The sequence below is a fragment of the Phascolarctos cinereus genome, unplaced genomic scaffold (genome assembly GCF_003287225.1).
Source record: "Phascolarctos cinereus isolate Bilbo 61053 unplaced genomic scaffold, phaCin_HiC Scaffold_4;HRSCAF=312, whole genome shotgun sequence".
In the NCBI taxonomy this organism is placed as follows: Eukaryota; Metazoa; Chordata; class Mammalia; order Diprotodontia; family Phascolarctidae; genus Phascolarctos; species Phascolarctos cinereus.
The window spans coordinates 372,675,637-372,696,565 of NW_027555847.1; the positions used below are offsets into that span (position 1 = coordinate 372,675,637).

Sequence of the window (20,929 nt, forward strand, 5' to 3'; positions counted from 1 at the left end):
GTTTAGTGTTTGGGGGTTTTTTTTTGTGAACTCAATGGTAAACTTCCAGATTTATGCCTTTGGAACTATTCTTATCAGTCACAACAGCCATCTGCCAAGGGAAAACTACACCACTTCTGTCCATTGCAACTATTAGTAGTAACAGACTGGGAGGTTCCTCTGTAGGGCACTTAGAATTGTAAGATTTTAGAACTAGAAGGAGCCTTGTTTAGAAGCATTTTATCCACATAATTCCTCACCATCACTCCATAGGAGAAATTATGCCAGTAAGTTGTACTTTGATTACTGTTTTATATTTTATTATTATTATTTTATCAAGAGTCTATATATGTGTATCATCTATGTACAACAAATTCTAGTTTTGAATAATGTATAGTGATGTAACATAAGAATACACATTTTTAATGACTAATAATTAATAATGAAGGAAATATTTGGATAATAAAGGATTTGTCATGTCTCTAGCACTGACAAATCAACAAGTATTTATTAAGATCCTACTATGTACCAGGTACTGTTAGGCTCTGGGGATACATGGATAAAGAGTAAGATAATTTCTACTGGCAATGAGTTTATATTCTAATAAGGCAAACAACACATACATATAAAAATATATACAGCATAGATAAAAACTTGGAGCAGCTAGGTGGTATAATGGCCAGAGTGCCAGGCAAACCACTCCAGTATCTTTGCCAAGAAAACCCCAAATGGGGTCACAATGACACAATTGAAATAACCCAACGGAACACAGCTGAACTGACTTAGACACAATTGAAATGATTCAAGAACAGCAGCAGTCTGATCAGTGTTCGTAATCAATACCGCGGACTACATTCCCTCTGTGCCCCCTCACTCTTGTCCGTGTCTTCTATAAACCCTCACAGAAGAACCATCCTAAGTGTTGGGGGTCTTTGTTTAGATCTCTTGATGTTACTAGGATCCCAGAACAAGCTATATCCGTTGGTTATCTCCTGCTCCTGCCACGCAGCTTTTCCTGTCATCAGTCCTTCAAGCAACAAGCACTTATTATACATTTATAATTACACCCTCTTATGACTCTTCTTAGTTGTTAATGTATTGTAATGTATTATCCATGTAGTCAGAAGTAGGAATCTCATTAAAGAATACAACAAAGGGAAGAATAATGAGACTAGACCAAATATGAACAGAAGAACTCTTTGCTGGAATTGAGAGAATTTTGAAAACATTAAAGGATTAATTCCTTTATTGTTGAGTCATTTCAGTCATATCAGACTTTTTGTGACCCCATTTGGGGTTTCCTTTTTCTTTCTTTTTTTTTTTAGGCAATTGGGGTTAAGTGACTTGCCCAGGGTCCCACAGTTAGTAAGTGTCAAGTGTTTGTTCTGAGGCCGGATTTGAACTCAGGTCCTCCTGACTTCAGGGCCTGTGCTGTATCCACTGCGCCACCTAGCTGCCACATCTTGGGGTTTTCTTCACAAATATAATGGAGTAATTTGCCAATTCCTTCTCTAGGCTCATTTTACAGATGAGGAAACTGAGGCAAACAGGGATAAGTGACTTGCCCAGGGTCATACAGCTAGTAAGTGTCTGAGGCCAGATTTGAACTCAGGAAGATAAGTCTTCCTGACTCCAGGGCAGGCCCTCCTATCCATTGTATCATCTAGCTGCCCCATTGATTCTATTAGTAATCTATTAAACTATTGAAACTGAGGCTGGATTTGAACCCAGATCTTCCTAACCCCAGGCTTAGTGCTCTATCTATTGCACCACCTAGCTAAGTTCCCTTATGTACATTAATACCCTTCCATTAATTCCCTAGATATCTGAAAAAGGAGATATTATTGGAAAATACAGACATTATCATCAAAAAAGGTCACAACTAGAGTATTAATAACTAATGGCCCATTTGCCTGCTTTCCCATTAAAATTTTTATGAGAAAACACACACATCAAGGGCGTTCATGTCCTTGCCAAATGGCATTCTACAGCAGACATCACCTTCTGTCACAATTGACTGAAAGACCTGGAGAATGCATGATATGACAGTAATTATTGTTTGTTAGTTATTTTTTTTAAAAAAGATATTTGACTTGGTAATGCAAAATGCTATCTCCCAGGTTCTCTTCCTCCAGGGTGTCTCTAGTGCATATCAAAAACATACAAGTTTCCTTAAAAGATGTAACAGTAGAGATAGGTTTGATGCATCTTACTCATATAAAAGCAAGAAATAAAACAGGGAGACTTATTATCTCTTAAGAACAATATTCTTTAAAGTCATCCATCTCCCTATATCCAGTACATAACCTGCTCATTTTAATTTGGTTTCCCAACTGGACTCTATGAGGCTACCTGTCTCATAAGGTTCTTGAGGAAAACATTTTATAGAATTTGGTCTGATCCAGGAAGGAATGGTACCAAAGCAAGTGACAGTTCTTTGAATGAAATCCCACAAAAATGGGATTTTACTCAAATTGGTCTTCTAGAACCTCATTGGGATTATGTTGAAAGCCATAGTAAGATTAGCTAATCTAAAAAATATTCCTCAGATCTCTGAGTACCCATAATGTGTTATAGAGGCAGCATCACACAGGGGAAAGAATACTGGGTTCAGAGCCTATTCAACAGGCCTGGTTTCTCTTTGATAAAATAAGGAGCTTGGACTAGATCTCTTCCATCTCTAAAATTCTTTCATTCCAATATTATCACATACAACCAGAACCAGGACAGATAGTTGATACTGATTTAATAATTTTACCTGAGAATTTCCAGAGAACCAAGTAAGGTAACTTGAAGTATTCTAAGACTAATTACTAAATGTTAGGTTACTATCTGTGCTATTATCCATGATATCCTAACTCTAGATATGGATTGAGTTGCCACTATGAGTATTGAATCAAGGTCACAATTAAGTGAAAATATATACTTCATAGTACATTATTAATGAACTGGTTTTTCTTTGTAGAGGGCCAAGCCTCCTAAAGAGCAACATGCTGAGAAACATCTCCGTAAAATTAGACAAAATGCTTTTAAGAAAGATGCCATTGAAGCTTCCATTAAAGAGAATGAAAGGTTTCATTTGGGTGTTCAGTGGGATATGCACATTGACCGAAGTTTTATGAACAAACTTGTGCAGAGAAAAGTGGAAGATGCAATGCAAGGATTTTTGATAAATACTGAAGAAAGAAGAAAGAGGTAACCCCCCAAATTTGTAGAAACATACTGTGAATTAATGTTAAAACCCACAACGAACAATTTAAAAAGGAAATAAATTCCTTAATTTTTCTACTAAGTGATTATGTAGCAATACCTCATAATGAAGATTGTGGTTCAGAGTTCAAATCTCACAAAATTAATTCTTACCTCCTTTACAAATTTCACCCACGTTCACATGTTTTGTATCAGTTCTCCTACCAGGTTGTGAACAAAATTATTTTGTTTTCTTTCACTAATTTTTAACATTTATTTTAATTCTTTTGCTAAATATTCATTTTAGATTTTAACTTATTAATCAAATGAACTACCAGCTTGATGATTAATTATCATTTCAAGTTATTCTGAAATATGGAATTATGGAAAACTTTTTAAAAAGTTTTATTGATGCCTTTTGTTTTTTGTACTTCAGTTATTTTCCAAAATTTATTCTCCTCCCTTTGAATCTTCCCTTATGACAAAGAAAGACAGTTAAGCAAAACTATGTCTGACAACGTATGAAATATTCAACATCTGCAGCCTCTCACTTCTCTACCAAGGGTAGGAGCATATGTTTTCTCTTCTGTTCTCCAAGCCTAGATTGATCTTCACAGTTAATCTGAGTTGACTGCCTTTAAATTGTTTTGATTTATATTATTACAGTTATTCCATGGGAGAACTGTGCTGCTGATTCTTTCTCTTTCTTCAGTATCAGTTCATATATATCTTTTTATGTGTCTCTGAATTCTTTATATATATCACATTTTATGGTAAAATCATATTCCATATGGTAAAATCAAAATCCATATTCCATTCAAAACATCATATTCCAAAACCATATTCCCTTCTATTCCATATACTGCAGTTTGTTCAGCCACCTCCCCCAACTCATATGTATCTAGTTTATTTCCAGTTTTGGGTAAATTAAAAAAGTGCTGCTACAGGTATTTTGTTATATATGGGACTCTTCTTTCTGTCCTTGATGGAATAGGATCACTGGGTCAAAGCATATGAAGAAAAAAAAACATATGGAGAGTTTGGTGACTGTTCTTGCATAAATTCAGATTGTTTGTGGAAGCCTTTTTTTTTAATCCCTTAAGGCATCTTTCAGAGATCAATTAAATTCAACTGACATTTATTGTAAACCTACTATGTCCAAGACACTGTGGTATACTGTTTCAATGAGGAAAATGAATATTTCCCTCCTCTAGACACAACTCTAAGAACACATTATAATAAAATAATAAGTCAGTGGACTGCTGCCCTTTAGCAGAGCAGTTTTGACTCCTGATTTTTTTGTCTCAGGCTTCGGGAACTCCTGGAAGCTGAAGAAAATCAGTATTTGACTGAAATTGAAGCAAAGGAAAACACAGCAAAGATCAGACAAGATGAGATGAGGGAGAAAGTTCGAGTATTAAGAGAAGCAAGAGAAAAAGAAAGACAAGATTTTGTTGCTAAAAAAAGAGACCAGCAATTCAGGTAACGTGGCCCGGGAAGATGTTCTAAGTAAAATCTGAAATTGATAAGTAAAAATGCATTTATGAAGGCTCATTTTAAAGCAAATGATGGTTTACTTTTAATCAGTATCCTTAAGAAAGGAATGTTTTGAGAAGCAGTGGGGTGGTATAAGAATGCATGTACACTGGTTGTGCTTAAAAGTCTCTACATAGAACTGCCATAATTACACAGAAATAAATGAGCTGGGGGCCGCTAGATGATGCGGTGGACAGAGTACTGACCCTGGAGTCAGGACGACCTGAGTTCAAATCTTGCCTCAGACACTTGATACTTACTAGCTGTGTGACCTTGGGGAAGTCATTTAACCCCACTGCTTAGCAAAAAGAAAAAAGAAAAAAATGAGTTGCTCAGATGAGAGGTAAGGAGTTTTCTGGTGTGGTGGGGGTTTGAAAAAGTAAAATATTTTCTCACCTATGTGCTCAGAAGTGAAAACTATCTCAAGACAAGGGCAAAGGAAAAGAGGCAGTGCTGGCCTGATGTGTCCAGGCCAGACTAGACAACATAGTATGGTGGAAAGAACACTGGACTTGAATTCACCACTACTAGCTATGTGACTATGGACAAATCATTTACCTCTATGAACCTCAATGAAATATTGTACCTAAAGCCGACCTCAAAGCGCTAAATCAATGTCAACTATTCTTTTTTTTTTAAGATTACCACTCACTTTTTTAAACAAATTATTTATTTTTAGTTTTCAATATTCACTTCCATAAAATTATGAGTTTTAAATTTTCTCCCCTCTCCCCAAGATGGCATGCAATCTGATGTAGGCTCTACATATACATTCATATTAAACATACTTTTACATTGGTCATGTTGTAAAGAATTATTAGAACCAGTAGGAGGAACCACGAAAAAGAAGAAACAAAACAAAACAACAAAAAAAGAGAGCAAATAGTATGCTTCGATATGCATTCAAACTCCATAGTTCTTTCTCTGGATGTGGATAACTTTTTCCATCATGAGTCTTTTGGAGTTGTTTTAGATCCTTATTAAAATTAGTCATCACATAATGTGGCTTTTACTACATACAATGTTCTCCTGGTTCTGCTTGCTTTACTCAGCATCAGTTCATGTAAGTCTTTCCAGGTTTTTCTGAAGTTAGCCTGTTCATCATTTCTTATAGCACAATAGTATTCCATTACATTCACATACCACAACTTGTTCAGCCATTCCCCAGTTGATGGGCATCCCCTCAATTTCCAATTCTTTTCAGCAATTTTCTTGCTTTTATCGGTAGACTTACAATTAAGAAAGCAATTAGGGCAAGTCTTAGAAGTTAGTACAAGGAAGTCTGTATCAGAAGGCAATTCAGCGGGAGCCCAAAGGTAGATGTCTTGGTAGGTAGATTAGGGTTCAGTCTCCTGGAGGACTGGGGGAAGCAAGGAAAAAACCCAGCCCTGGAGGAACTGAGATACTTTGCAGGGAAAATAAGATAGGAATCTGTCTAGTTTGTAAAACTGGAGTACAAGCGGAGGGATAGCACTTGGTCATAAGGAGAATAAAGTGTAAGAAATATAGGAGGGGGCTATGAAGGGCTTTGAATGCCAAGCAGAGGATTTTACATTTGATCCTGTAGATAACAGGGAGTCACTAGAGTTTATTGAATAGAGAAGTGACATGGTAGGACTTTGGCAGGACTTTTTAGATTTTAGGGAATATATTTTAGGAAAATCACTTTGTTGAGTGAATGAAGGATGGATTGGAATGGTGAGAAACTTGAGGCAGGCAGTCCCCTGCCCAGCCCAAGCCGTCTATTGCAGCAGTCCAGGCATGGACTAACTTTCCTTAGTGACAAAGAAAAACAAATAAGAAAAACATGGGGGACAGCTGGGTGGCTTAGTGGGTAGAGCCCTGGAGTCATGAGAACCTGAATTTAAATCCAGTCTCAGACACTGTGTGACCCTAAGCAAGTCACTTAACTCCCATTGCCTAAAAAAAGAAAGAAAAAGTACAGATGGAAGCATACTATTTGCTCTCCTTTTCTTTTGTTATTCTGTTTTGTTTCTGCTTTCTCATGGTTCCTCCCATTAGTTCTAATTCTTCTTTGCATCACAACTAATGTGAAAATATGTTTAATATGAATGTATAAGTAGAATCTATATCAGATTGCACTCCATTCTGGGGAGGGGGAGGAAAGCGAGTGCGAGAAAATTTAAAACTCAAAATCTTATGAAAGTGAATGCTGAAAACTAAAAATAAATAAATATTTTTTTTAAAAAAAGGAAGGAAAGAAGAAAAGAAAAAAGATGGGCTACCAGGTCACAAGGCACTCAGGCACAGTCTCCCTTTTTTTCTTCCATTTCATTATTCAAACTGCTGGACAGAGTCAGTTTCATACCCTGCGTCTACTTTCTCATTACTTACTCAACCCATTGCAATCATCTGTGTTTCCCTACCACTCTATCTTAACTGCTCTCTACCAAGTCACCAGTGACCTCTTCATTTCCAAACCTAAATGTTTGATAAGTGTTTAACATGTTGAATATGATATTGTTGAATTTTTTTAAAGTCACAGCAGAACCAGAAACAGGCTAACTTAATGCTGAAATCCACCCAAATTGTGGACTTCTCCTGTCTCCTTTGTCTAGGGCAGACTGATACTGGAGCCTGGGGTGAAACCTGTGGGGACTGGAAAGATGATGGGATAGGACAAGTCATTAGAGGAACTATACTGAGAACAATTCTGTGAATTCAACTTTAGATATTGGGAATTGCCTTGTTCTCTACTCCTTACCTCTCATCCCTGTTTCTAGTCAGGGGCTCTTATTCATTTGATACTGAAAATAAAATTGAATTCTTTAATATTTTTAAGTGGTCTTAAGGGAACTACAAAGATAAAATCAAGTCCATTTCCCTGAAGAACTTACAATGTAGCAAGGGAGATCAGACATATACATAAATAAAAATAATTGACATTTATATTGTTTTCAGGTTTGCAAAGCACTGTATTTCCACTGTATTTGTTGTAGGACAGGCCTACCCAGACTAGTCTCCTTATAGCTTAAATTCAAGATTGGAATGAAATGATGCACTGGTAGTCTACCTAACAAGCAAAAAGAGGTTTATTAGCTGTGGCAGAGGAAGGACAGTCAACAAGGATGTGCAGTGAAGACACCACATTGATTCAGCTGAGCACAGTTCCCCTGCCTCATGAGTTGCCCGTGGTGGTCTGCTGTTCAGACACCGGTGTGTGGGACAGCGACCCCAACCCAAATTAAACTCAGAGACTTCTCAAACTGGAAAGCAAAGGTTATCTTTATTACAATCTCCCGAGATGGCTGTCTGGTCCTCCGATACGCGTGGAGAGAGAGAGACCGCCTAACAGGGGCCGCCTTATAAAAGCAAATCTCTGCCCACCATGAAAACAAGTCTCCACCCACTATCCCTTACCCCCTTAACTGGGAGGTGGGGCTTACATTCTAAGCTTGAAAGTTTCTTCCTATCCCCTTAACCGGGAGGTGGGGCTTACATTCCAAGTGCGAAATTCAAAGCCAAGGACAAATGGCTCAGGTTGGGCGTGGGGCAGGGCTTATTCTTTCTGTTAAGTGCTGAAAAACGGGGTCTGAGTGGGGGAGGATTTTGAAAGTAGTAATCAAGAATTATTTGACCCTTTGAGGAACCTTCACTTCTGAGAGTTCATTTCTCACACTACCTTCTGAACTCATTACCTTAATTACACTGAGAAGTCTTCACTGGGACATCCCATTCACCGGAGAGGAATTAGAGCTTCTCATGTGTGGTTTTTTATATTCAATGACTGGGAATCATCAGTAATCCTGTTCTTCATTCCCCAAGCCAGCAAAGTCTCCAGAATGGTTTCATTACCTTTTGAGGAAAAGAATTAGCTGAGCCCACATGGGAGGGGACTCTAACAGCTATTTCTCTGACCATATACACTATATCACTTGATCTTCCCAACAACCCTGTGGGGTAAGCACTACAGGTGCTTACATTTTACAGATGAAGAAACTGAGGCTGAGAAGTTAAATGTCTTGTCACACTGATAGTATCTTAGGTGGGAGCTGAACCTAAATACTCCCTTAATCCAAGTCTACCCTCCAAACACACACACAACAATGCCTCATACATACATAATAGGAAACAGAATATAAGCCCCCAAGGGAAACACCTACATTTTAAGGAATTGTAAGAGGAAGAAGAGACAATTTGAAGATAGAGAGGCAATGGCTAAAGAGTATGAAGAGAACCAGGAGAGTATGTTGCCATGGAAATCAACGGAGGAGAGAGATGGTATCAGAGTGGCATGAGGGTGGTTAAAAGTGTCAAATGCTATGAAGTCAGTAAAGGTGTGAATTGGAAAAAAGGTCATCAGCGTATGGGTGACCTTTGAGAGAACAAAACAGTAGAGCAGTAGTGACAGAAACCTTATTGTAGAGGATTGAGAAGTGAATGGATCTTGAGGAAGTGGAGGAAGGAAGTACAGACTACTTTTCCAGGAGTTTGGCAATAAAAGGTAGGATAGAGATGCCCTACAGGAAAAAAGAATGGGATAGCAATGGCACAGCACCATGATAGTCAACTATCAATAGGTTCAGCTGTAGCCACCTTTTATATTAGCCCTAAACAGAAATAATGAGCTTGAAACTAGATAAACCTACCTACACAAGGATCTTTTGGAGCTCTTGATCTGATTGACCACTTTCTATTATTGCTGGGAAATTACTGCAGAATTACTCCTGCCCCCATCCCTACCTCTGACCCAGACAGATACCTGCCTATGTCTCTAGGGAGTGAGCTGAAGTGTCCAGCCTTTACCAAAGTGGTGACTAGTGCTCCAGATTAATCTTGTTAGAATATGTTTACTATGGTTCTAAGACCACTTCATGTCAATAGTAAAAGCAAGTGATGCTTACTGGGGAAGAGCTAGTACTCCTTCAACAGCTGGTTATCTTCCATGTACTTGAAGACACACCTAAGTGCATTCATTCATTGAGGACCATTATTAAGTATCGATAAACAGGTATTTAATGAGTCTTGTTCTGTATAGGGTAAATGAGATACGTATTCCTGCCCTCAAGGAACTTGTAGTCTAGACAGGGCAACAGAAATACACACATGGGACAATTAGGGAACAGATGCATGGTGTGGAGGAAAAGGATCCTGGGTTTGGAGTCAGAGGACCTTGGTCCAAATCCTAGCCCGATTTGAATCTTAGCCCTGTCATTGATACCTGTGGGACGTTGGGCAAATAACTTCACCCCCCCCCAGGCCTCAGTTTTCTCATATTTAAAATGAGAAGGTTGGACTAGATGACAACTAAGGTCCCTTCTAGCTCTACAGATGTGGCCCTATTATTGTTAGCTTTCATCATATGATCTTGAGGGCTGAAATGGCTATAGTTCCACAATTGAAGTCAATGAATCTTTTTTTTTAAAGGCAGTTGGGGTTAAGTGACTTGCCCAGGGTCACACAGCTAGTAAGTGTCAAGTGTTTGGTCTGAGGCCGGATTTGAACTCAGTTCTTCCTAACTTCAGGGCCGGTGCTCTATCTACTGCGCCCCTTGGCTGCCCCTGAAGTCAATAAATCTTGAAAAAAATATTTGGGATATTAGTTTACTGGTGCAGTGCCATGTCAGCATTTGTTGGGGATTAAAGCTTGTTTCTGGTAATTTATATGAGTGAATCCTTTTATGAAGCAGAATTTAGTATAGTAGTTCACCGATTACTTAGGTTTTCAGGTATTTTGTGGGACCTAGTGCTGAATATCCTGTTAAATTTACCTTAGCCTTCTCATTTCTAAAATATATAGAGAATTAAGACAAATTTATAAGAACACAAGCCATTCCCCAATTGATAAATGGTCAAAGGATATGAACAGACAGTTCTCAGATGAAGAAATTAAAGCCATCTATAGTCATATGAAAAAATGCTCTAAATCGTTATTGATTAGAGAAATGCAAATCAAAACAACTCTGAGGTACCACATCACACCTATCAGATTGGCCAACATGACAAAACAGGAAAATGATAAATGTTGGAGAGGATGTGGGAAAATTGGAACGCTAATACATTGTTGGTGGAGTTGTGAAATGATCCAACCATTTTGGAGAACAATTTGGAACTATGCCCAAAGGGCTACAAAAATGTGCATACCCTTTGATCCAGCAATAGCACTTCTAGGACTATATCCCAAAGAGAGGAAACAAATGGGAAAAGGACCCACATGTACAAAAATACTCATAGCAGCTCTTTTTGTGGTGGCAAAGAATTGGAAATTGAGAGGATGCCCATCAATTGGGGAATGGCTGAGCAAGTTGTGGTATATGAATGTAATGGAATACTATTGTGCTATAAGAAATGATGAACAGGCTGACCTCAGAAAAACCTGGAAAGACTTTTATGGTCTGATGCTGAGTGAAGTGAGCAGAACCAAGAGGACTTTGTACACAATAACAGCCACGTTATACAATGACTAAGAATGTTAAACTGAACCCTTCTCAGCATTACGAGGATCTAAGACATGTCCAGAGGCCTCGGGATGGAAAATGCTGTCCACATCCAAAGAAAGAACTATGGAAGCCGAATTGCTATCATTTATTTTTACCTTCTGTTGAGTTTTGTTTCATCTTTCTGATGGTTCCTCCTATTGGTTTTAATTTTTACTTACAACTTCACTAATGTGAAAAATATGTTTAATGGGTATGTAAATGTAAAGCCTATATCAGATTGTGCACGGTCTTGGGGAGGGTGGGGGGGAGGAAGGGGGAGAAAAATTTTCAACTCAAAAGCATATGGAAGTGATTGTTGATAAATCAAAATAAATTAATAAAATTAAAAAATTAAAAAAAATTAAAAAATAAAATAAATTTACCTTAGCCTTCTCAGTGGGCAGGAAAAGGGCTGGAGAGAGAGAGAGAATTTGGAACTCAAAATTAAAAAAAAAAAGAATGTTAAAATAAATAATTTTTAAAAAGCACTATAAAAAAGTTATCCTTAATACATTGAGCCAACTAAAACTAAATCTCAGAACAAATTCTAAACAAATCATGAGAGCCTTTTTACTTCTTGAATCTTTTTTTTCACTGCATTTTTGGCTTTGAGGTTACTAGAAAGGAATTAGATGGTGAGGTCCTTAAAGACAAGAATCATGTGTTATGTTCTTTTGTATGCCCCTACAGCACTTAGTACTTTACTAGGCACATAGTAGGTACTCAATAAATGTTTTATTTTCAAAAACCAACTTGTTAGATCCTATCTATCTAGGCCTAAGGGAAATTTGCTCCTTTAAAAAACAATTATAGTGCTCTACTATTTGCATTAAAAACTTATTATAGGAAACCATTCTAGTGATAACAACAGATAACAGCTCTAAAGAGAAGGCAGTTATCTAAGCAATTCTGCTAGAAACCTATAAATGAATTAATACCAATGAGGCAAATAAATTTATTTTCTCTATTCTGGAAATTACTATATTCAGGCTTCAGGATTTAGGATGGTAAAATAGAGAAATAAAACAACCATCTGGGGAGCAGATGTTTATAGGTTGCTGTAAAAGCTGTAAGAGGAATAATTTTGATGGAATCTAGCAATTACAGTGTTTTTATATTAAAATATAAAGTATTGTACATTTTCTGCATCTAATTCCCCTTTCCCTGGAGGATTCCATTAAGTTTTGATTATTTGGAATTTGTGGTACTAAATAATTTCAGTTATCCAGGCCATGGAATGAAGTGTAATATATCCAGTTCTATTATATTTCAAACTTCTGTAACTCTAAGTCTCCTTTGGAATAAAAGAGATGGTCATTCTTCTTCATTACCAGCGCATAATTGAGTATCCAGGCACTTATTTAAAAAAAAATTCTCGTTATGCATTAAAATTTATGCTTGCCTTTTAAAGGCATTTGGTCATTTAAAAGAACTGAATAGTAGCATATTAAGAAGTAGACATGAAAAAGAATGTTGAACATCCCTAAAGTAGACTTGTATGCCACATGATTATTACTTGGAATATGTTAGTTGAATGTATGCAATTTCTTATGGTTTGTGTATGTCTCACCTGTGCCTTATTTGGCCCCATGGCATTGGTACTCAAGAAACTCACACAAAGAAGATATTTATTATAATGCAGTACAGTAAGCATATATACACATACACACACACACACACACACACACACACACACACACACACACACATACATGGCAATATAAACAGATAGAGATGGATGCAAACTCACCCACTACAGGGGAGTTGTGTTGAGGAGGGAACGTGCTCAAAGTTGGAGTTCAGGTGGCAAAATTATATACCTTAATGGGCTTTGTTGAGAACCAGTAATTAGTTCCAGATGTGGGAGAGGGCATTCCTAACCAAACCCAGACGTCTTGGAGAAGTTCTTGGGGTCACTTATCGATAGTGGGATTGAGTGAGGCTTGGGCAGGGGGAGTTTCTTTACTGGGACCACAAAATGGGGGCAGGAGCTAACACTAACTATTTAAGGCCGCAAAAAAGAGGACTAGCTTAGAGCCCTGCAGCTGGTCGAAAGTTTCATCCCTTCTAGGGAAGGAAGACTTAGCTCAGCACCCAAGAAACCCTCATAGAATATGCCATGTTATTATCAAGTTGACCTGTTATAACTTCTGTTTTTCTGGGGTTGCTCTCTTGCTCTTCATATTTCTCTGTGGGATGTACGGAGTGTTCCAGGGGGACTGGCGCCTCTGGTGTGAGGGCTTGCTGAACCTTTTAAAGGGCTGCACATCAGCCTTTGGTGTTTAACTGGTACTCAGTTTTCACCTGTGGCTGCACAAAGCTGTATAGTGTGCCCAGTGGCCACACTCCAGTAAACCATCTTGGCAGATGGGCTAACCCCAGGTTGAGGGTAAACAACAGGCCTTAGATCCATCAGTGAGTTAGGGGGAGGTGTCTTGCCCAAGCATGTATAGACTTCCCCCAGCGGAATGGGCAGATGTGAACAATTTGTTCCCAGGGCCATGAAGGTGGCTGAAGCTGGCACTGTGGAGCACTTAGAAATTTGGTCAGCCATCGAAGACTCCAAGGCCATCCATTGCATCTGGGGCCATCACCAGTCATCTTAACTTTTGTCTTGCCACAGGACTTCTATAACTCTAGAAGAGAGAGTGAGGCTAATGACTTTGTGCAGCTCTGCCTCGCTTAAATCCAATTTATGTACAAGTCAAATATGAACCCACGATGTCATTGATCCTCTTAGAAAATGAAGGACAAACAATAACACCAACAATAATCATCCAGTCAAAAGCTGTGAGCCTTATCTCCTCAACATAGAGCTAACAGCGGCAAAGTACAAACTATCTGTATTTGCCTATATGCTTTTATGGTCACTAGGACTACATAGCCTGAGTGGCTCCATATTGGAGGTCTATCATTATAACTATAACATCAAACAATATAAGTTTACAATGATCACAACTTCATGATGTAATGCGTTTGTCAAAAAAATCAGAGGGTTCAACAATGTGACATGGAAACTCAAAAAGCTAATGCATTGTTTGACTGCATTAATAGAGGCCTAGCTTTCAAGACTTATAGTCAATCCATGGTACTCTTAGCTGTGCTCTGAATCTACCAGTCAGCCTCCTCTGCCTTAGCCAGAACCCCTCTGGGGAAGCCACACAGTTTAAGAAAGATGATGCAGGATGATGAAAGACTTTAAGTCCAAGTCATATGAGGATCAGTTGAAGATGTTTTGCATGGTGAAGAGAAGACTCAGGATAAATACGGGAGCTGCATCCAAATATATGAAGGGCTGTCATGGGAGAAAGAGAGGAGACTTATTCTATAAGACTCCAGAGAGCAAAACCAAAAGCAATGGGTTAATGTTGCAAAACAAGAAAAACTTCTTAACTAATCAGAGGGGTTCTCAGGTAGAATGGGAGAAGTCAAGAGATGGCAGGTTCTCTTTCCTTGGAGATCTTCAAGCAGAGGTTACATGATTGCTTGTTGTGGAGGATGGAACCGGAGAGGGAAGAGAAGGAGACCATTGTAATAATCTGGATGAGAGGTAATGAATACCTGAACTAAGGTGGTGGCTGCATGATTAGAAAGAAGGGTTCAGATGTGAAAGATGTGGCAGAAACAGGAAGATTTGGCAACTGATTTAATGGGTGGGTTAAGAGATTCAAGAATGATGCTGAGGTTATGAACATGGGAGAGCAGAAAAATGTTGATGCCTCTGACAGAAATAGGGGAGTGCAAGAGGGGAGGGATTGTAGGGAAAGATTTGGACATAAGTTTGAGATCTCTTTAAGACATTCAGTTTGAAGTATCTAATAGGTCATTGGTGATATGGGACTGAATCTAAAGGGAGAAATGGGGGCTGGATATCTATCTGTCTGTCTGTCTATCTACGAGTCATCTGCATGGAGATGAAAATTAAACCTATGAGATCTGATGAGGTTACCTAAAGAGGCCACTGAGAGAGAAAAGAAGAGGAACAAGACTGAAACGGGATGTTTAGCCTGGGGAAGAAAAAAACTCAGCAGGAACAGGATTTCTGTCTCCAAGTATTTGAAAGGCTACCAGATAGAGGAGGAACAGGATTTCTGTCTCCAAGTATTTGAAAGGCTACCAGATAGAGGAGGAATTAGAACTCTTTTTGGCTTCAGAAGTTGCAAAGAGAGCAATTCAGGCTTGATGTTAGGAAAAAACTTCCTAACAACGAAAGTTGCCTAAACATGAAATTGGTTGCCTTGGGGAGAGGTGTCAGGTCCCTTCTTGTAGGTCTTCAAGTAGGGGTTGTATGGATGTATGACCTCTTTTGTTTCAGATAAGAGTGAGGTTCATCTGATGTCTACCCCCCTCCTCCCCATCCTTTTTCCATATCTGTGTACTATTTCACATATACCTTTTGGAGCACAGAATTGTATTCCAAGGGTCTCCTCTCATTTTTAGTAGAAGCAGCCGTGTCTTGGGTGATCCTTATTACAGCTCTTTGGTGCTTGAACTCCTTTCTGGATGTTTGAGGTATGTCTTCTTTAACATGGAAGCTCTGAATTTTGACTATGATATTCCTGGACCTTTTCCTTTTGGGATTTCTTTTAAAAGGTTATCAATGGATTCTTTCTATCATTACTTTGTCCACTGGTTCTAATAGATCTGGGAAATTTTTATTTTTGATTTATTAAAATGTATTTTCCAGACTTTTTTTGAAATCATAATTTTGAGGGAATGCTATGATTCTTTAATGAATTCTTCTTGACACATTTTCTATGTCAGTATTTTTTGTTATCAGATATCTTATATTCTCTTCTATTTTTTTCAATCTCTTGATTTTGTTCTAATATTTCTTACTTCCTCATGGAGTCACTGATTTTTGTTTGGTCTATTCTGATTTCAGTGACTCATTTACTTTGTTAAGGTTTACTTTTTTCTATTTAAGCCATTTATTCTTCCAGTTCTTTCCTACAGAGTTTTTATTATTATTATTATTATTATTTCATTGTTTATCTTTTGCATTATTTCTTCTGGATCCTTTTTTTTTTTTTGGCTAGGCAATGGGGTTAAGTGATTTGCCCAGGGTCACACAGCTAGTAAGTGTTAAGTGTCTGAGGCTGGATTTGAACTCAGATCCCCCTGAATCCAGGGCCAGTGCTCCATCCACTGCATCACCTAGCTGCCCCTCTTCTGTATCTTTAACTAGTGCTTGTGGAAAATCCAGTTTTCCCTTTCAATCTCTGCTTGCTATTGTTATTGCGTTATCCTCTCCTTCTAGACTGGATTTTTTTTATTTTTGAGTGCCTCTAGATTTTTAATAATGCTTAATAGTGGTGTCTTCTTCAATTTACTCGTCTTTCTATCTTATTCCCTGAATGAGAGCTTTGGGTCAGGGCCAGTCTCCACCCCATGTTGCACTTTTTTTGGTGGGGGGGCAGTGTCATGCCTGCTTGGTCTTAGCCTTATTCACCTGAGTTCCTGCATTGACTTCTACCTCCCAGAGTTAATTCTCCCTACATCTTTGAGGATCAGAGTGCCAGATCTTCAGCATTCTTTACAGTGTCTCAGGAGATAGTGCTAGGGACCTTGGAACCCAAGAGTCTGGGTCATAGTAATCTGAGCGCTTACCTCTCCCACAATGCCCCTCCACTCCTAATAGCTTCCAAGGTTCCACTATGGGTTTCTGGGTACTCTGGGGCTTTTTCAAGGGAATGCTGCATTGTTACTGTCGCTAGACACTGTGTTCTTAAACTACCCTTATCTCTGGTTGGTCTCTGGTTAGTCTCTGGTTGTACTGGGAAATTGCTGGCCTGTTTGCCTACCCTGGCTTTGCTAGTGGACCATTTCTTATGACCTCATGGTTTCCTGGTTGACTTTTTGTCTGGTTCTGGGGTGGAAGAAACCCATCACTTATTGGAGATCTCACTGGATTCTTTGATTATTGACCTTTTAGGTTTTTGCTTGAGTAGGTGTAAGAAACCTGATCCTCCTCCTTCCCTTCAGTCAGTCATCTTGACTGCACTTCCTCTTCTATTCACTTAATTTAGAAAGTCCAAGGTCATCCAATTACATTCTGGGCCATCACCAGTCATCTTGACCTTTTTCTTGCTGTTGGACTTCAGTGACTCTGGAGAAGAGAATGAATTCTGCCTCACTTAAATTAAATCCAATTTATTCACAAGTCAAGATACCACTCTCTTATTATCATTGGTCCTTTTTCTGAGAAAGAAGAGTAAACAAAAACAATCACAACAATCTCTATACAAGATTATCCCCTAGTAGAATGTAAACTTCTTGAGGTCAGGGACCATTTTGTTTTTGTTAATGCTTGGCTTTTAAAGAAGTCCAGTCTTTAAATTCAGACTTTTTGGTGTTTGTAGCCCCAGCACTTCATCCAGTGCCTAGCACAAAAGAGGTGCTCAATAAATATTTGTTGCATTGTTATAATTGAATGACAGCTTCAGGGTCTTTATTTCTTTGGAATCAGTGATTTGCTATCTTCTTTAGTGAGCCATCATTTATTTCTTCAATAACTTTTCCCTCAGAGATCTCCTCTGCTTAAATGGTTCCCTATATAGCTCCCAAATTTAAATCTTCAGCCCCAACTTCTTAACTACTTCCCAGAATATGGATTTTTCTGTTTAAGGTTGGTATATATCTTCACTGTATTTAAATATTTACCTGTAACCTATAGATCATTTCATAACTTAGAGTATTGTCCCCTGACAATTTGTTTTTGTCTCACCTTCCAGGGAACACTGTGATGATCTCCGTAACCACCTGGTCCAAGTCCATGAGAAGAAGGTGTGTGAAGAGCGAGCTGCACAGGTCGCTTTTAATGAGGAACTGAGAAAACAGAAAATGATAGAAGAAAAACTGTTCATTGAGCTTTGGGAACATGACAGATTAGCAAAGGAAAAGAGAGCAGCTGATGAAGCCGCTGAAAAAGCAAAGAGAGATGAGCAGACACTCTTATGTCTCAATGCCCAGATGGCCACTCTTAACGCTCAAAAACAAGAGGCCAAGCGTCTAAAGGAAGAAGAAGGTCTCTTAGTGGTAAGTCTTTTTGTATTCTCATTGCACAATGATTGTCTTTTTCTGTAATATATATGTTGGATGCAGATAGTATATACTGAGTTTTTCCCAAAAAAGACCTATTCCGGAGCCTCATTGTTGTGGGAGGGAAATGTTGTATTCTTCAAGGCTGGACTAGCAGCCAGCAGGCAAACATGGCCAGATTGCACATCTGTTGTCCAATAACCAGCCCGACTAAGTGCAGAGAGGCCCAACCTTCCAATGCTAGTGTTTGGCTGTTATTAGTGATGAAATTTGGCTATAGTGGCCCATGAAATAGTTTTAAAAAATACAAAATAATCCTGGTTCCTGCACAGGAATAGGGAAGTAGAGGAAAATGGGACAGAGGTGCTAAGAATCAGTTTTTATTCTGTCAGCAAATACTCATATTTGGCACACTAAAAAAGTATGATCTCTGTCCATTGACCAAAGAGTAGACTCACTATCGGAAGAATTAAATGTTCATACTGGCAGCAAAACAAGAAGACAAAGGAGTTGGAACTGAATGGAAGGACAATGAGCAGATTCTCTGCAAAAAAGCAAATAAAGGAGCCTGCAGAGTTTTAATGTGCCTCCAAAGTCATTTTATCTCATGGAATATGGTTGCTTTGCAGTGTTGATGTTAACCATAAGCAGACTACCACATAAATAATTTTAGCTTACATGTCACCATTAGTTGCAGAAGATGAAATGGAAGATAAATTCTATGAAGAACCTTATCTTGTACTCCAATCTAAGTCAACATGTATCTCAATATTCATTTAATTCAATGTGGGAATGATAGTAAAAATTTTAATTCAAATATTTTATTTGGCAGCTACAAAGTGCAATATTTGGAAGCAAAAACTAAAAATGGCACAATCATTGCTCTTAAGGATCTTATATTCTGCTTGAGAAAGGCTGGAAAGTGAGGTTTGTTAAAATAGGAAAAGTGTCAAAGGCTTATGCCTTGTTCGGAAGGGTCCTCTCATCTCCACTAAATGTATTGCCTCAGCAGAAAGTCCAAAGATGCTAAACTGAGTGAACATTCTAAATACCAAACAATGTCATAACAAATGAAATCAACTCTATCTTGATAATTAGGAAATGACTGATTACTGCTGATGTGGGAATTGTCTCTGACCAAGCTGCCGACATCCAGATCTTTGACTTTAAATTCCCAAATTGGGAGACGGTAAAAGGAAGATACTGTTCATTATTGCTACATCTCAAATCCAACCTGCCATCCAATCCTTGCTATTGGATTTCCTCCACTACCCCTCCCCCCCAATGGAAGATGGACAGAAGTAATGATATTAACTCTAACCTTTTTTAAGAAATAACTATTACTAATGAAAAATAGTTGCCCCAAGTCGACACGAACTTCTTGCAAGTCAAAGATCTGAGAAAGCCAAGGATAACACCTGATTAGAGCGTAAGTTTACTTATAAGACATCAAGAGAGAGAATACCAGAAGATAACAAGCAATATTATCCACCTCATCCAAAAAAAACAAGAACAAAAACAAAAACAAACAAACAAAAAAAACAGTGGAAAGCAATTGAGGGAGAAATGAGCCCACATGGAGCTTGGTGTGAGTCTTTCAAAGCAAAGGGCCTTAGAGCAGATGGAACTAGAAGGGAGATCATAAATACAGATGAAATATGACCCATCTGTTTTCTGTTCTATGGCAGTCTCTTCTTATCAGCAATAATAAAGGGACAATTGCATTTGGACAGCATGACCTGATTGATGTATTATGTCAGGACGTGGCAGCGACACTTAGGAATAACAAGTTCAGAAGAAGGTTGGTAGGCCTCACTGCACAGTGATGGAAGAAATAAGCAATACAGGCATTCATTATAAGAGTCCTCAGGGATCCGTTTCCAAGATATCTCAAAAAAGAGATTTCAGAAGAATGGAAAAAGTCATAGATGATGGAGAAGACATTAGTAACTATTTACCCATATGCCTCTCTCTCATTCTATAAAATCTTTATGAAGAGGGCTCATAAACACTTTGAGAGTATTTGATGAAAATATAAGTGGGCAGGTAGATGTTTCCAGAGGATTTTTTATAGTAAAACGTGCCATCTGTTACAGAATTGACTGAGAAGTTTAGAGAATCCCAGCTCTACTGTGTATTTATTCCATAATCTGGGGCAAGGTAATCCCTCCTTGCCCCCATGTTGGACCTCAGTTTTCTCATCTGTAATATGAGAGAGTTGAACTCAGTGGCACTTGTGTGTGTATGTAGGCGTGTGTGTCTATATTTGTATTTCTATTTGCATGTGTGTGTATATAGACACACACACATACATATGAGGCATAGAAAAGTTAAGTGACTTTCTCAAGGTCACTCAGTTAGTAGGTGTTTGATGCAGGATTTGAGTTCAAGCCATCCTGATTCCAAGCCCATTGCCCTATTCACTCCATCAGGATTTCAGAGATGGGAAAAACCACTTCAGTCAGGGAAGTGAGGAAAGGCTTTACAGGAGATAGTCTTTAAGTGGGACCTTTAAAGACGGGTAAAATTATTCCCAGATAACAGTTTTCTTTTCTTCTCTAAAAAAATGGATCCAGGTTTTATGATGCTTCTCATCTTTCCTGAATAATCATCTAACTCCCACCATAGATAAATAAAGAGCTAGGAAAGTGTTTCTCCATTTTGCCCAATGCTTAGAATTTTTTTGGTCTCTCCCTTGAGCTATCGCTGCCCAGCAGTTAGATACTGCTTCCCAAACACACCTTT

The 20,929-nt window shown here is 38.4% G+C and overlaps 1 protein-coding gene across 1 annotated transcript in view; it reads left to right on the top strand.

The window, feature by feature from the left end:
* CFAP53 (cilia and flagella associated protein 53) overlaps positions 1–20,929 on the top strand; it is a 38,115-nt gene that overhangs the window by 1,643 nt on the left and 15,543 nt on the right. Inside the window, exons 2-4 of the mRNA XM_020972304.2 lie at positions 2,945–3,174; positions 4,477–4,650; positions 17,878–18,181. Of these exons, the coding sequence (XP_020827963.1) occupies positions 2,945–3,174; positions 4,477–4,650; positions 17,878–18,181 (708 nt within the window). The remainder of the gene's footprint in view (positions 1–2,944; positions 3,175–4,476; positions 4,651–17,877; positions 18,182–20,929) is intronic.